Source organism: Vespa velutina, chromosome 17 (genome assembly GCF_912470025.1).
Source record: "Vespa velutina chromosome 17, iVesVel2.1, whole genome shotgun sequence".
NCBI classification, from domain to species: domain Eukaryota; kingdom Metazoa; phylum Arthropoda; class Insecta; order Hymenoptera; family Vespidae; genus Vespa; species Vespa velutina.
The window spans coordinates 1,721,818-1,739,317 of record NC_062204.1 but is presented as its reverse complement, the minus strand read 5'-3'; the positions used below and the strand labels follow the sequence as shown (position 1 = coordinate 1,739,317).

Here is a 17,500-nt window from a genome sequence, read left to right as displayed (position 1 = left end):
CATATCTTTTTAATGCGCATAACTTTTAATGGCGTATGATTTTCTCGAAAGCATTAGATTTTTTTATGCACGTGATTTTTTTCTCTTTCTTTCTTTCTTTCTTTTTTTCTTTCTTTCTTTCTTTGCACTTGTTTTGCTTTTGTTTTTCTTTTTATATTTTATTTGTTCGTACGTTCGATCAAACCTGTTGAAGAAATTTATGAAACGAATAATAGGGAAGAGGTAAAATAAAAATCTTGTGCATAAAAGTAGGTTTTGTTTAGAAATTTAGAGGAAGAAAAAAAGAAAAAGAAAAAATAAACGGGGAAAGGAAAGAAAAGAAAAGAGAGAAAGGAAAATGTATACCTTGTGCGTAATTAACGGTCTTGATAATTATATGCCGTAAACGAAAAAAGAAAAAAGAAAAAAAAAAAAAAGAAGAAAGAAAAAAGAAGAAGCCAAACAGACAAACAGATAACGAGAATAAAATGAAAAGAACAGAGAAAAAATCGGCAAGATAAAATTCTACCTATGTCTTCGAAGAGATGATAAGAATTGTAAAAGAAAATTGTCTCTTTTCCGCCCTTGCAGTAAATGCAATTCGGATTTTATATATTCTCTACAAAAAAAAATTAAATTATATAATATAGTATAATATAAATGAAAGAAATTATTTTATTTGTCTATATACATATATATATATATATATTCTTTTTCTTTCTTTCTTTCTTTCTTTCTTTTTCCTTTCTTTTCTCTCTCAAAGTTAAGTAATAATTTCGGAATTAATATGTATATTCGACGTTCTATAGATTGAAAACGGCTGAAACGAATTTTTTTTATTAATAATGACAGCACCCATATATAGAAATAAAATTGGGTACGCGTTCGTGTAACGATAACGACTACGATTTGCTGCTACGTTTTGTAATAATGATAAAAAAAAAAAAAAAAAAAAAAAAAAAAGAAAAAAAAAAGCAAATTGATATTGCGAAACGATAAGAGATAGGAAAAAATAGAGAAATAAATGAAGACTCGAAAAAAAGAAAAAAAAGAAAAGAAAAAGAAAAAAAAAACGATTGAAAATAAAAACGTACGTAAGCGAATTAAAATAAAAAAACGAAAAAGAGAAAAAAATGAAAGAAGAAAAAAGAAAAACGCATTGCTGTGCACAGGTACGAGACCATATGGATAATAATTATTTTCACCTGGTTTGACTTTATAGTCTATCGTAGCGAGATATTTTGGTGATCGTCCTTGTTGCAAAACGATTCCTCTAGTACCTAGGATGATAAGATGAGAGGTATCTTTTTTCGATTGCCAAGAGTGCTAGCTGAAACGTTTTTTAGTCACATAAGCTGGGCAACTTGTAAAAATGCAATTTTTGTACTGTTATAAAAAAAATGAAGAAAAAAAAAAATAATAATAATTAAACAGACGAAGGTACACTGACGTTGTAGCATGAAGAGCATTTTTTCAATAAAAGATTTTTCATACGCAGAACGTGACCTTGAAAATAAATTTAAAGAAAAAGTAACAAAAACAAATAAATTATTTTCCCTTCTACTACATGCACATCCTTAAATTATATATATAAAAGAAAAAAAGAAAACATCTTGAAAATAAAAAATAAAGAAAAAGTATTTTCTCTTAGATAATATCATTAAAAGTATAGAAAAAAATGAAATAATAAGTATATATATATATAAAATATTTTTCATTATTTTTTTTTAAAATCGACAAAGTATTTTCAGGAAGTAATAATTAATAACAAATAAAATACTGCAGCTTTCTAAATAGCGTTTATTTTTTTCTTCCATTTGAATCCGCGCGCGACTTAAAGAGACATTGTGCACAATTTCAATGGTAAAGAAGTATACAAGTGGGATATCGATATATTGTCGTCTTTCGTGTGAATTGTTCTTTCCTCTTATATATATATGTATGTACATATATATATATATATCTTGGCCAAATATCTGCAGATCGGTGATGCTTAATTACATATTACTCGTTAAATATATTTTGATATTTTACCGATTTGATTTCACGACTTCAAGAATATATCGAAATCGTACGATGTATAATAGGTTTTTCTTTTTTTTTTTTTCTTTAATTTTAAAACTCTATGCTTTTTATTTCTCTCCCTTTATTACCGATCTATCTTTACAAATTTACCTTCATGAATATTCTATTATATATAGTTATCTACTTTACCGACAGAGAAAGTGTATTATCGATTATCATCGGTCGATAAGTTAACAACAAACGATATAACATAGTCATGTGATCATTTTTTCCCTTTTAAAACGATTTTCAATCACGTCATTCTTTTTTCTTAATAATTCAAAAGAAATAAATGATTATAGTGATTCTCGTTACATCCCTACTGCAAATATTCGACGTCATTTGATACTAATGCATACGAAATCTTTCGGTATATCAGTAAATATGTTTTATATGACGATCGAATAAAAGTCTTCTCTTTTTCAGAGAACCATAAGTTAAAGTTTTGATACGTCATACACATGTTTGAAACATATCAGTAAGTAACTATTATTATCGCGGTATTCGTGTATTTTTATTATTATTATTATTTTTTTTTCCCGTATCTAATACGCATACGAATTACAATGAAAGTCTTATCTCATAATGTCGTACGAAATAATTCGAAAAATCCTTCACTCCCTACATTCTTTTCTCCTCTCTTCTTCTGTTTTATTCTTTCTTTCTTTCTTTCTTTCTCTCTCTCTCTCTCTCTCTCTCTCTCTCTCTCTCTCTCTTTCTTCTTTTTTCCTTCTCCTTCCATCTTTTATTCCTTATGCATCATCGATATTTTTCGCGATTTAAAAGGCGCTACAAAATAATAATAAATACTTATCGTCTAAGAATCCATGTGTTCGTGTAAATATTTTCTATATGAGCGTGTTTTCGAAATGCCAAAGATGAGAAATGAGTCTCTCTCCAATTGCCATAATTAACAGACATCGTATCTGTATACTTAATACTATTATAATAATTAAGTGGATTTTTTTCATTTTTTATATATATATATATCATAAATTATAAACATCGATTATTCCTTTCTCTCTCATTCTTTCACATTTTCTCTCCCTTTACATCTCTCTCTCTCTCTCACACACACACACACACACACACACACGCACACACACACAGACACACACCCACACACATCCACAAAAAGAACATTCATACATTTCTCCATCATTCTCTATACGTACATATATACACAAAAATATGCGTGCTACACATTAATCCCTTAATTTAAAGGTTTTCCCGACAAGCTAGCAATGGCATGTTACGTACGTGAATTTTTATTGTGTCACGTACACAAAATATGCGACGTAAAAATCCAAAATGCCAAAAGACAACGTAACCGTCAATAATAGTGAAAGTCAAATTTTATTTTATTTTATTTTATTTGTTTTATTTTTTTTTTTTTTTTTTTTTTTTTTTTTTATTATTTTCTTTTTCTTAATTTTCATTTTCATTTTCATTTTTATATGCGCTCAATGTATTTACGTTATAAATTAAATACGCTAATAAGAGACATAAAAAAAGGAATACAATTCAAACGATATCGAACAAGAAGAAATGTATAAAAAAAGGTGCGAAATTTGAATTTCCGCATCGACCTTTAGAAACGTTTTTTCTTCTTTTTTGTTTCGTTTTTTTTTTCTTTTTTTTTTTCTTACAAGATTCTCACACCGTTTTTAAACTTTTTTCCATGGTTTCTCTTTGGTTATGTATTTATTCACATGTATATAGAATACTATAAATTCGAATTTTCAACATACGTCGTCATCCTTCCTACGCTGTGCGACGTAAACCTTAAAATAAGCTAAAACGAGAAAATCGATTTTGAATTCTTTGTCTTCGATTTTCCAAAGTTAATCTTGTGAAAATCGATGTCAAAGAATTTGTTAATATTATCTCGTAAGATTTCTAACCAATATATCTTTCTCTCTCTATATATAATATTTCTATAAGTATGTGTATGTATGTGTATATATATATATATACACACTCACACACATACCATTATTCAGAGCTCTTTTTTTACTAGCACATAATATGGCATTAAAAAAATTTACACGTACTCGTAACACGTCATCTTTAAGTCGATTGTATATGTGTATCTGTTATGTTGTATGTGCGTGTATGTGTGTGTGTATATATATATATATAATATATATTAATACAATACTCGTAATATCCATGCAATATTTTAATTTATCGATTTTATACTTAAACAGGATGGAGTTTTTATAATAGTAGACCTATTATTTTCATTTTTTTATATATACTTACGTGTGTATCTACATACGTACGCATATATATATATATATATGTATATGTATATATGTATATATGTATATATGTATATATATATATATATATATATATATATATATATATGTATACATCTGTAGAATTTCAATAATGATCCGTTACCCTTTTATTTTCTTTACCCCTTTTGTGCCATTTCATAGGAGCACATTTATGGCATTTAATGTATCTTCTTCCTTTTTTTTTTTTCATTGGCAGTATGGGACAAATATCTTTCTATATATGCATAACTGTACGTATGTGTATGTGTGTGTGTGTGTGTATGCCAGATTAAGAATACATACACTGTGTTATTGTTGTTAATGTTATTGTTGGTATAGTATATACGTAACATCGAGAAATATAACCTCATTTTTTACATACATCGTTTATGCATATTCGGTTATCATCGTGACATCACGACAATAACAATAACCTCGCTTAATTTCTTTACACACATCGTTCGTGTAAATTCGGTTTTTTTCGTGATGTCACAAAGATAACAGTAACCTCACTTTTTTTTTCTCTTTACACACATCATTCGTGTAAATTCTATTTTTTTCGTTACGTCACGAAGATGACGGTAACCTCACTTTTTTTTCTTTGTACAGCTCATTCGCCCAAATTTAATTTTCTTCGTGACGTCACGATGACAATGATAACCTAACTTTCATATTTACGCACACACGTCGTTCGTGCAGATTCAGTTTTCTTCGTGACGTCACGATGGACAACGGTACATACGTCATAAATATGATTTTTGTTCATACGAAAAAGATCGAAATAGATTTTTTTTTCTTTCTGCGTTATTTTGTTCGCCATTTTGTTTTTTTTTCTTATCTCACGATCATTTAAGTTTGACTGAACTATCGTAATCTCCCTTTCACTCTTCATGATGATTAAATGAATATAATATGTTCATATACATATTCGCTTTTATAATGTTATGTATGTAGGTGCATGCGTGTTGTATGTGTATGTGTGTTCGTATGTGTATGTGCCCGCGTGTATATGTGTGTACTCTAACGATTTACAATGAAATATACGATATCACATTTTGGTAACGGCTTAGAACCAAGCAACTATCCGTTTTCAGCGGATTCGTTTATTAAGCACATCGAAATATCTTTCTCGTGTATTAAATACCCCGATAGGTTACTTCGATTTTTGATTTCTTTTCTTTTCTTCTTTTACTTTCTTCTCTCTTTCTTCTCTTTCTTCTCTCTCTCTCTCTCTCTCTCTCTCTCTCTCTCTCTCTTATATTTATTTTTTTTCCTTTTTCTTTTTTTTTTAATCGAACATCTTTACCGTTCGAATACTCGATCAATATTCAGTCAATTAAAATTGTTTCGAGTAATCACGATCCATTCGCACATCCCCTTTATTAAATATAATCCCTTCGATATTTAAAAGAAGAAACAATTCAACATTTTTCCCGCCAATTTTTTCAAAACACTTTCATTTTCTCTTTTCATTTACTTTTGTCTTTTTTTTTGTTTCTTTCTTTTTCTCTCGTTTAAAAAAAAAAAAAAAGCTAATTCGTGATTGTCATTCGAAACATTGAATGGTTAACACTCATAATTTTGCACGAAACGAAACGAAACGAAATGAAGCGAAGCGAAACGAAACGAAAATAAAATAAAGAAAAAAAAAGAAAAGAGATAAAAACAAAACAAAAAAAAAATAAGGAACAATTCCCGTTCAACTTCAAAGAAATTAAAAAAACTAAACATGGTCTCTCTAAGAGCCAACTTAAGATTATTTAACTTGTTTTTCTTTGCACGTTAACCTCCAAAAAAAAAAAAAAATAATAAAAAAATAAAAATAAAAAAAAAAAAAGAAATAAAATAAAATAAAACAAAAAAATATTTTTAATAAATTAAGGATTTCACGTTCTCCAACGTCGATCCCCTTCGTCTCCTTCTAATCCTTCTGCTTTCTCAGCCAATTTCTTCTTCCAAGGCTGGCGATGCTTACCGAACTTGCCGTACTCGAGACACTTGCCAACGAGTTTAGGCTTACCGAATGTTAATCTTGCAGCATATGAACGAAGCTTATCGGGAACATCCCTCTCCTTTCAGGTGCTCTTTCCAATGCACCTTCCATCCAATTGTCGTCGTCGGTTTGTTCGTTCGTTACGATTATAACCTCACCCTCACGGAATGATAACTCGTCCTCGTTATCAGCCTCACAATCGTATAGCGCTCGACATCGTCGAAAACCGTTCAAGGTCGATGACGTTGGCTATGGTGGGAGGAAGTGATGGAAAAGAGAAAAGACAAGAAAAAAAATGGATACTCTCTTGATAAAGAAATAGTCACACGTCGAGAAAACTTTTGGATTATGTTATTTGGGACATTCTCTTTTTTTTTTTTTTCTTTTCTTTTCTTTTCTTTTATTTTATTTTCTTTCTTTTCTCGTGAGAAGTAATTTGTGGTTACTTTGTTATTATAATTTTAAAAAGTAAATGAAAGACGAATAGAATTAAAAAAAAAAAAAAGAAAAAAAAAAATGAAATTAGAAGAAATCAGCGATAGCTTTTTAAGTTTTTGAAGAGAAAAAAAAAGAAAAAAAAAAAAGAGAGTTTAAAATCAATTTTTAAGGTTAAGTGAGATTGAATATTTAGCGGAAAAATAATGAATGAAATTGTTCTTTGTCTAATTGCTGATTATGTATGTATCAGAAGCCAGGCTCGATTCATTTTCACAAACAGCGCAGATTGACAGCGAGCCATCGAAGGCAGCAACGTGAAAAATACTTCTCATAGAATAAATTAAAGAAATTGGAAATTCTAGACGATGCTTTTTTTTTTATATGATTTTAAAACTTATAAAATTAGGATCTAAAATTTCCAATTTGTTTTTTTTTTTTTTTTTTTTTTTTTTTTTTTCAAGACTTCATACCATGCTAGTTAACTGTAATTTGTCTTTAGGCTTTTTAACGACTCGATTGTTTCTTCTATCGGTTGAAAAGATAATGTCGATTTTGGCGATAAGTTGAGGTTATGTGTGAGAGAGTGCAATCGGGTGCTACTGCCAAGGTCAACAAAGAAAATGAAAAAAATAAAAAAAAAAAAAAAAGTAAAAATATATATATATATACATATATATATAAAAGGAACAATGAATTCGAAAAGATTCCTCATGCAAGATTAAAAAATTAAATTATATTCTGACTACGAAAAATGTCCTGTTAAATAATTCTAATTTCTCAAGAATGAATCTAATTTTTTTTATGATTACTTGCAGGAATGCTATCGATAGCACACGCATAAAAGCGAACTCAAATTATGTGATTTTATTTATTATTATCTTTTTTTTTTCTTTCTTTCCTTCTATCTTTCAATTTTTCCTTTTTTTTTTTTTTTGTTTTTTTCCAATGCAACGTGTTAAAAAGTCTCCTCAAAAGATCGAAGGACTCTTCTTCGAGCAAGATTATTATTGATTATGCTTTTAGCTAAAAACTTTTTAATACGAATATAAAGATAATAACGAGAGAATTATTTCAAAAGCTACCATGTTATATATCTTTTACGGATGGAGATACGAGCAGCACGAACTGATCATGCAAAACGTTACCACACTTGAAATAATACTTTAGATAGTATTATTTGTCATAAGAAATAATGTCAGAAGATAAATAATCTATAATTTTATATTCTATCCCTTGAATATGATTATCGTACAGCGTGATTATATGAACGATGTAAACGTATAATGATTAAAATAAAAATGATCAAATATCTATTTGAAGTATTAGAAAATGGAAAAGTTTTTCAAGTGTAGCACGTTGTAACGTCGTACGACAATTGTTTACCAGATTTAGATTTGAGAGCAAAGATGAAGGCTCCTCGGCGTAGCTCTCTAGCCTGGATCGGTCCCTTCGCTGTGCCAACAATGGTTAATGACAAACCATAAAGCATTGACTTCGAAATGCATGCACTGCCTATGTATCCACTTTTCAAAAAGTGATTTCTATTTTTATGTATGTATCATTGACTTTTTTTTTTACATAAACCAAATGGATATACGAGAGAGATTGTCTTTTACAAATGGCCTAAACATCATCAATAGTTTTATTCCACGTTAATGATATTGGTATTATTGACCGTAAAAAAAAAAAAAAAAAAAAATAAATAAATAAATAAATAAAATAAAAAAAAAAAAAAAGAAGTAAATGAATCGTTGCTGTTGTTTTGTTATTGGTAAAAACAAACAAGCAGATCGCATGATAAATCAATGCGTGTATTGTAATTATAGAACGTGATAAGTTAAGCTGAAAATATATACTTGCAAATGACTAATTTACTTAGTTTATTTTCTTAAATTGTGTTTTGATATAAAAAGCCAGCATATTAGAGATTTATGCGGGCGGGTAACGTGCGAGCATTATGATGATTGAATACGATAAAAAAAAAAAAGAAAAAAAAAAAAAAAAAGAAAAAATTAAATTAAAAGAAAAAAAAAAGATAAAAAAAGATAATATATATCAAAGCAGAGAGAAACTCTTCAATACGACAACAACAATGTAGTATTTTTTTTTATATTACGATAATGAAAGAGAGATTTGTGACTGTGAATAATGACATGACATTTATAGTATGATGTGTGACATATATGTACATATACATATATATATATATATATATATATATGTATCAAGCATGTTTGTTCAATTCGATGGAAGGTAATAAATTAATGAAAAATCGTGTTATTGATGAGAGATAAAACAATGGACATCCTTTGTTAGTCAATTGTTAAATTTTCTACCATTTTTTGTTAATACTATCGTACACGGATAGGAGATGTACACAGCTTATTATAATGATTAATAAGTTGTGAAGAGTAATATTTATGTATGTGAAATGAGACGAGTGGAAAAAAAAAGAATAAAAACAAGGTAAGTATATGTATATATCTACGGAGAAGTGCTTTCACGAAAATTATTCATTCATCGAAATACGTTGTATAAAAAGAAACAATATTTAAAAAAAAGGGAAAAAAAAAAAAAAAAAAAGGAAAAAAAAAATTGTTCACATTCTCATGTGTCTCTTAAACTCTCGCTATTTTTCCCAAAGACAAAAATATTTATACACATTTTCTTTTTCTTTTCTTTTTCGTTGTTCTTTCCTTTCTTTACCGTGTAATTATAACAGAACAATTTTTATCGTTTACCATAGAGACTCCTTTACTTTTGAAATAAGTAAAGCTCACCTTTCGTGGAGGAGGAACAGGATTGCCAAGGCCATGATCCGAACACATGGAACTTAGAGACTCGCTACTACGACCATTACTCAATCTGGAAGTGCTAACACTGGACGGTGCAGGTGGTGGTGGATTACGTGGTCTTTGTAGCGTGGAACTATTGGTCTTGTCCATTCCTATATAAAACATTGAAACGTATAAATAAATGGAACGAAAAAAGAAGAGGAAAAAGAAGAAGAAGAAGAAGAAGGAGAATATAGAAAAATTATAGGAGGAAAGTTTCGATTTCACCTATAGAGCTTTACATGGAGAAAATCGTAAAGCGAGTTTAACCTAAACATACCATGCCCTGTAGAAGAGTCTCCACTGGGTGATCTTTTATGGTGTTGATTGTTAAGTGTGTTTAAAGTATGCGATAGTGTGTGTAAGGTGTGTCCAGCTAAGATTGGCTCACTCGTCGTCCGGCTATGTGTGGATGTTGCTAATGACGCTGACGAAGGTAGTGTACCATAATGAGAAGATGGAATGCCACTTGAGCTTCCTGATGGTGGGGGAGGCGGTGCAACACGTTTCTTCAATGATCCATGGATATTTATTGAAATATCTGGTGTCATCGGTGTGGGTACTGTTCACAAAAAAAAAAAAAAAAAAAATTAAAAAAAAAATAAAAAAAAATGTATTTCATTAGCTTCGTTGCAGCAAAAATACATCGTATTGTATAATTCATTAATCATTATTACCATATTGATATTTATAATTATTGCTTACTAATGTTATGCGATTGAATATATTGCTTGATTATTATTCATCATTTGTTATGTAAAAAGAGGACGGGGGTGTATGGGGGGTGAGAAAGAAGAAAAAAAAAATTAAGCAATAAAAACTTACCAGCAACAGGTTTTCTCGTTTGTGGTGGAGGAGGCGGTGGCATTTGTTGTCTGTTGGTAGAGGAACTTGGAGAGGAACCACTTTGTAGACTATCACAAGTACTGCTACGACTACGTAATGTCACCGGTGAATCACCAGAACCTGTGCCTCCACCACCAGCATACGAAGGTGGTCTGCTACGTGACTTTTTCTCAGGCGTTAGACAGCCATTCTAAATATAGTAGAAAAAAAAAAAGAAATAATAATAATAAACGTATTCATCTCATTAAATCTTAACGATTTGATCTACCATCATCTAACATATGTATGTATTGTATATATTTTATATTACGAAATTGTAGCAGATATTGCTAAATAATAATATGTATTTAATCACCCTATCTTCAATGATCGTTTCATCATCGGAAAAGTCCGTTGAACCTTCATCATGAGATAGATTCCAATCGATGTTAACGTTATCGAATAATGTCTTCTGTCTTTGTAAAGCATGACTAAGCTAAAACATGATAGAAAAAAAGAAATCACTTTACTGGTACACTCTTGGAAGAGGGAGGGCAGAGAAGGCGGGGAATTTATGCTTTCAATTATACGTATCAACAAAAATCTCTCATAAAGAAAAAAAAATATATATACTTACTAATTCTTTACAAGTATGATGTCCCATTTCCTGAGCAATGTCCAACGGAGTTTTATCCTGTTTATTTCTGTAACTTGGGTCGGCACCAGCTCGTAAAAGTAATTTCATAGCTTCCGATCTATCGTGCCTCGCTGAAAGATGTAACGCCGTTTCACCGTCAACCGTTGTCCTATCAATACCACCAGTTGGCATATTTTGTATAAGAAAATCAACAATTTGTAGACTGTTGCCCATCTCTCGTAAGATTGCCAAATGTAAAGCAGTCTCACCTATATCCTGTGATATAATGAAGTAACAAAAACTGTCAATAAAAATAATAATAATATATATATATATATATATATATATATATATGAGAAAAAGGAAAAGAAAAATGTAAAGTTGATATCTCACAGAGGTGGGCAAAGGTGCTGCTAGATCGACGTTCTCAGCATAAACTTGTAAGAGTTGTTGTAGATCACGATTATTAACTGCATGTTCTAAATCTGATAAGAGATCTCGTTCATCCGCACAAGTATTCATGACGTATTTTTTATCAACGTATTTGGCTCTTATAAATTCGTACCGTTCTTCCCTGTTGATTCCAAATACAATGATATATATGTATGTATATCTATATGTATATATATATATATATATTAAAAAAACAAATAAAAATTTGTATTCTTACATCGTTGACGTAGGCGTTGGTTTAAGATTATGATGTAATGTAGCTTCCATCACTTCATTAAATGCTTGATTAGTCATATGCCGTGCTAATAATAATTGGGCGGTTCCTACATTGTCTAAAGTTAAAGACTGTATCCTTGATATATGCACCCCTAAATCTCGATGAATACCACTACATTCTATACATACGATTATACCAAAATTTGTAGATAACCAGGTAGCATCTGTTAATAATTTATAACTAAACAGTTAAATCCGTTTAATAATATCAATTATATATTTTTATTTGTATATTATACCAAATGAAATTATTTATATTGCATAGCTTTTTACCGTTTTGAGAGGAACAGTCACAACATTGTTCGTTTCCAGGTAATCGCATAACGCATCGTATAACTGCCTGTTGTAATTCGACTAAACTAGGATTTCCTTGGCCAGCTTCAGCTTTCCCACTAGCATCGAATGCACGTAGCAAAGCTCTTTCTTTACAATTTACCAATACCGACATCCAAGCACGTTGATCTGCTTCATCTTCCGCTTGAAAATGGTACGTACGATTATCTATGAAATTAAATATATTATATTTCAATATTATTTAAACGATATTGTTTATAATAAAATTATAGTTAAGATAAAAATTAAAAAACAAACAAAGATTTTAGGATATTTTCTTGAATCTTCTCTAAATGTTTCCTTTAAAAGTATTATATATAGATGTATATATAAAATATAGATAATTCTAACTCACAACTTATAAGATCAAAGCCTCTTTTATCATCCGGTACCAGCTTTATTTGGCACGTAAGTAGATTCACTCTTGTAGGTGGTTTATTCTCATCCGCATGACAAATATCCAAATAACCTTCGGCTTGTACGGCACATCTTCTTTTTTGCCAAACTCTCCTCATCTTTCCTTCACTTTTTTTCAACAAATGTCCAGAACGTGTTACACCATGCTGTTTATCACCTTGAAGTTGATGCAAGGAATATCCTGCGCTTGCATTTACATTTAGCTATATAATAGAACAATTCCAATGATATTAGCCAATATAAAATAAATATTTATCATAATTTACATAATAGTTCAACTTTATTATTAAAATTTTATTACCTCTTTATCACAACCTGAACTCCTAAGTAAACTCCTTAACTCTGTCAAACGTCTTCGTTCTTCATCCTGAGTTTGTCGAATCTTTTGCAGCTTAATACTCAGATCGGCCACATATGAACCAAAATGTTCTATGGTCTTTAGGCCATCTTGAAAATAGCTAAGGATCAAAGAGATAAACTAATAAATTCAGTACGTTAATTAGTAAGTTAATATATCTATATTAATACGACGATGATATAAAATTATAATGAACTTACTTGGTCTGAGCATGATAATATTCGACTAGATGCTGCAACAGTTCGATACCTTTCTTTGTCTTGATTTCATTCACCTTTATGAGATACTAAAAATATAAAAAAGGGAGGGAAAAAAATAATTATTTAAAAAAAAAAAAATAAATAAATAAATTAAAAGAAAAGACAAAAGAAAAATAAATAAATAACATAGAAACCTTGAAGCATAGCTCGTGAATATGCATTTATTGCATCATATTACTCTGTCCTACGCTAACAGATTAATCAATTCTCCTTCTCACCTCGCACATTTGCAATTGAAATAATCGCCTCTCCTTCTCCATTTCATCGGCAATCTCGGCTGGTGTAACCTCCGTACGAATAAGGCCAGCCTCCTTGGCATGTTGCTTTTTCTCCTTCTCGATTTTCGCATACTTTGCCTCGTAGTCCTTCCACGCCTTTTCGAATGGTCTTTTGAGATCGCCCTTCACACCTCTCAAATCTCCTTTCAGTACCGAATCCAACGGAAACATTACGATGTTATTGATATTTTGCATCTGCAAAATCAGTTTCTGGGTAAGCGCATCTTTATCACCTTTTATTCTTTTAAAAATACTTGATAATAATATGTTTATTTAAAAATCAATTGGCAATTAATAAAAAAAAAAAAAAAAAAAAAAAAAAAAAAAAAAAAAAAAAAACGATCTTTTTATATATAATGAAAGCTTTAAAAACGAAATATTTATGAAAAAAGTGAACAGAATAAAAATTTAAATTTCCCGCCAAACGCACGATAAAAACCCGGTCGGTAAAACATTTTTCTTCGTTATCATAAGAAACAATTTATTGTATGATGTATACATATATATATATATATATATATATACAAACACATAATTAGCATTATATTGTATATATAGATATAACTGTGTTGAACGAAATAAAGTTTTTTCGAGGTGACTTTAATCAATCTTATTTAATACAAAATTGAGAAGTAAAAAAAAATTATAATGGCAACATGTATACACTTTAAAAAGTTAGATTACTCTATAAATAAATAATATACCAGAGTCTTCATAAGGGCGCTCAATTCCTTGGTAACCACTGCGAATTTAAGGAATGCTGCTCCTATATCGGGCTCTTGTTCCTTAAGGGCAGCATCGCCGAGTCTTTCAAGGGCTCTCCCGAGATAAACTTCGTTATCGACGTGGGCTTAAAAAGAAAAAAAAAAAAAAAAAAAATAAATAAATAAATCAATCAATCAATCAATAAACAAAATAATAAAATATTAAATAAAGAAAACGACATTTTCAATTTAATATTGAAACTTATTCATACATAAATATCAAACAAATATTTTTGTTTGCAGATACATACTACTAGTTTTATTTATTTTTTTTTTTTTAATTTTTGAGAAAAAAGAAAAATAAACAAAGGAAAAATTGAATATAAGTAATAATTTATTAAATTAAATTAATTAGGTATTAATACAAATTTATATATACATACATATATATATATATATATATATATATATATATATATATATGTATGTATATATAAATATATATATATATATGATATTTATATGATATATATATATATATATATATATATGATATTTAGTAAATATTTAGATTAGGTTTTTCAAATTTTCCCATTATACATAAATACATACATATATATATTCTATCGCTTTTATCTCTATTTGTGTAAAATAAGAAAATAGACAAAAACTTTCTGGCTCTTTTGAGAAGACAAATTTATACATATATATTATATATACACATACAACATAAACATGTATATAAATATATATATATATATATATATGTGGTATCCTTCGCCTACAAGCAAAATCGATTTCATGCTTTCTCCCCCAAGTCGTCGTCTACGTGTTCTTTGTTTCTGTCTCTCTCTCTCTCTCTCTCTCTCTCTCTCTCTCTCTCTCTCTCTCTCTCTCTCTCTCGCTGACAGAAGGGAACGTTTCCGTTTCGAAGTTTCGATTGTATCGGGAAACTCGACGGCTCGACGAGCAGAAAGCATTGTTTCCTCTGAGAGAGAGAGAGAGAGAGAGAGAGAGAGAGAGAGAGAGAGAGAGAGAGAGAGAAAGAGAGAGAAAGAGAGAGAGATAGACATGGTACTCGATCTTTACGTATGGATCATATTGGAGCGACATTTCCTGCGTATTCGAGAGGATACGATGAGGCGAACAAGTCCATAGAACAGAAAAAGCTAGATAAATCAGAGGGGGAAAAAAGAGAAGAAAAAAAAAAACGAAATTGAAAATATCGTTCGAAGAATTATGATTTTTAAAACTTGACTATTTTTTACTTTTTTTTTTTTTGTTCTTTTTTTCCTTATTTATTTATTTATATCTTTTTACTAAGTTTGTTTTAAATGAAAATACATATCTTTTTCTAGGTTATATTGTTTTACAGAATACGTAATTTACTTTAATTCTTGTTTGTTGAAATATGAAGAAATTTGAACAAATTATTACAAAGCTCTAACTTACTTATATATTAATTATTCATAAATTAATTATACACAGAACCAATTCCCTCTACTCCTTCCTTCCTCCCACCCACTCTCTCTCTCTCTCTCTCTCTTTAATAAATCAATTGATATCATTCTTGAACAATTTGAAAAAGCGCGCGTAATCGTTAATATTACCCTCAAAAAGGGAACGCAAATTCTTTTTTTTTTATTCTTCAGTATTCCATACAAAAATTGCTTATAAATGTCGTGTCTAAGTTTAGCATAATATCTCTTGCAGTTACACACACACACACACATGCCATATCGTACATATGTATATATACCCCCCTCATCCTTAAGCTATATACATTTGTTTTAAAAGGCACAATGGCAAAGAAAAAAAAGAGGAAAATAAGAAAAAAAAAACAGAGAGAGAGAGAGGGGGGGGAGAGAGAGAGGGGGGGAGAGAGAGAGAGGGGGAGAGAGAGAGAGAGAGAGAGAGAATAAATTATTCGTGAAGCATGTGAGATGTTAGTCCTGAAAAAAAAGAAGAAAAAAAGAAAAGAATCGGTAAAAAGGGACGACTAATTGTAAGTACAGGAACGTTTTTGCGACGAGGAAGAATGACGTAAGAGCATCATCAAGCTGAGACATCGTAAAGAGTGAAAATTAGCGTGCTTGTTTACAGGCGAGGGGGGAAAGGGGGAGGGACGGAGGGGCGGGGGAGAGGGGGGGAGAGAGAGAGAGAGGAAGGAAGGAAGAGTGGGATTGGCTGTGAAAAGAAGCAACAAAATTGAGTTGCCGAGCATATCCTATTTCTTTCCACATTTGCTTTTGAAATTTATGCGAAAAGTGAGTTTAACGACGACCATTTATTGTGATCTCTTTCTCTTTGAGAAGATTAATCTCTTCTCTTTGAGAAGTTTTCAAAGTGACGTAGATTACAAAGCTATTTAGAATGACAGGGAAAAAAAAATAACTTAATGAAAACAAGGAAAAAAGAAACGAAACTAAAAAAAAGAGGGGGGAGGGAAGAAAGAAGAAAATGACCATGAGACGAAAAGAAAAAAGAAAGAAAAAAAAAAAAAAAAAAAAAAAAAAAAAAAAAAAAAAAAAAGAATTTTATGATCATAAAAAAAAAAAAAAATTATCATTCATAATTAATGAATCTTATCGAGCGTTTTTCACGCTAGATCGCGTGGAATAAATTTTTACGGGAGAACGAAGCGGAAAAAAAGATGAGAGAAGTAGGAAGGACGATGAGGAAGTGAATATACTCTCTCGAATGAGCGAGAAATATAAGGTGGGGGTGAGTGAGAAACGGGTGGGGGGGAAGAAGGTAAGGGCGCCAGAGAAATCGATCTGTCTGTCCTCTAGCGTTAATATGAAGAGAAGAAGCCATGAGGACAATCCCCATAGAAGGGAAACTTACCGATAAGGTTTCCGCTCTGTAAGCTTCATATATACAAATATGTACATATATATGTGTATATTATGTGCGGCGTGTGTCTCTCTATATATATATATATATATATATATATATATATATATATATATATATATATATAAAAAGCAAAATTATTTACAAAAATACGAGAAAGGAGAAAACAAAAGAAAGAACATAAAAAAAAATGGAAATTAAAAATAGAAATAAATAAAGAAAAAGACTTTTTGTGAATGTAAAATGAAAATCATATAAATTTTAAAATAGAAAATTTGCCGGAGGAATGAAACGTTTTCTCTCGAAAATTGATAAAAAAGAAGTGAAGAAAAAACGAATTGAGGTTATATCCGTGAAAAATATTTTGTGAAATGCGTAAGGGGAGACACAATTTTAGCCAATATAAAATCTCTTATCTAAGTTTAGATTAAAAATTTATATATAAATATATTACAATGTATTTATGTATAACTTTCGAAAGGTTAGGTTTTTATAAAACTTAATATTCTA

At 29.9% G+C, this 17,500-nt stretch overlaps 1 protein-coding gene across 4 annotated transcripts in view; it reads right to left on the bottom strand.

The window, feature by feature from the left end:
- Positions 1 to 1,756: 1,756 nt before the first annotated feature.
- Positions 1,757 to 17,500, bottom strand: part of LOC124955247 (arfGAP with SH3 domain, ANK repeat and PH domain-containing protein) — a 30,993-nt gene continuing 15,249 nt past the window's right edge. The window contains exons 3-17 of one of the 4 annotated variants that reach the window (XM_047509408.1): positions 14,135 to 14,280; positions 13,371 to 13,625; positions 13,093 to 13,178; positions 12,836 to 12,992; positions 12,473 to 12,737; positions 12,058 to 12,285; positions 11,726 to 11,948; positions 11,449 to 11,629; positions 11,056 to 11,331; positions 10,795 to 10,914; positions 10,419 to 10,629; positions 9,874 to 10,155; positions 9,540 to 9,706; positions 8,143 to 8,211; positions 1,757 to 6,570 (exon numbers count right to left, since the gene is read on the bottom strand). In XM_047509408.1, coding sequence (XP_047365364.1) covers positions 6,355 to 6,570; positions 8,143 to 8,211; positions 9,540 to 9,706; positions 9,874 to 10,155; positions 10,419 to 10,629; positions 10,795 to 10,914; positions 11,056 to 11,331; positions 11,449 to 11,629; positions 11,726 to 11,948; positions 12,058 to 12,285; positions 12,473 to 12,737; positions 12,836 to 12,992; positions 13,093 to 13,178; positions 13,371 to 13,625; positions 14,135 to 14,280 — 2,882 coding nt within the window. In that variant the 3' untranslated portion in view covers positions 1,757 to 6,354. Of the gene's footprint in view, positions 6,571 to 8,142; positions 8,212 to 9,539; positions 9,707 to 9,873; positions 10,156 to 10,418; positions 10,630 to 10,794; positions 10,915 to 11,055; positions 11,332 to 11,448; positions 11,630 to 11,725; positions 11,949 to 12,057; positions 12,286 to 12,472; positions 12,738 to 12,835; positions 12,993 to 13,092; positions 13,179 to 13,286; positions 13,626 to 14,134; positions 14,281 to 17,500 lie in introns of those variants that run through there. The other 3 variants (XM_047509410.1, XM_047509409.1, XM_047509411.1) reach the window with 3 other exon arrangements.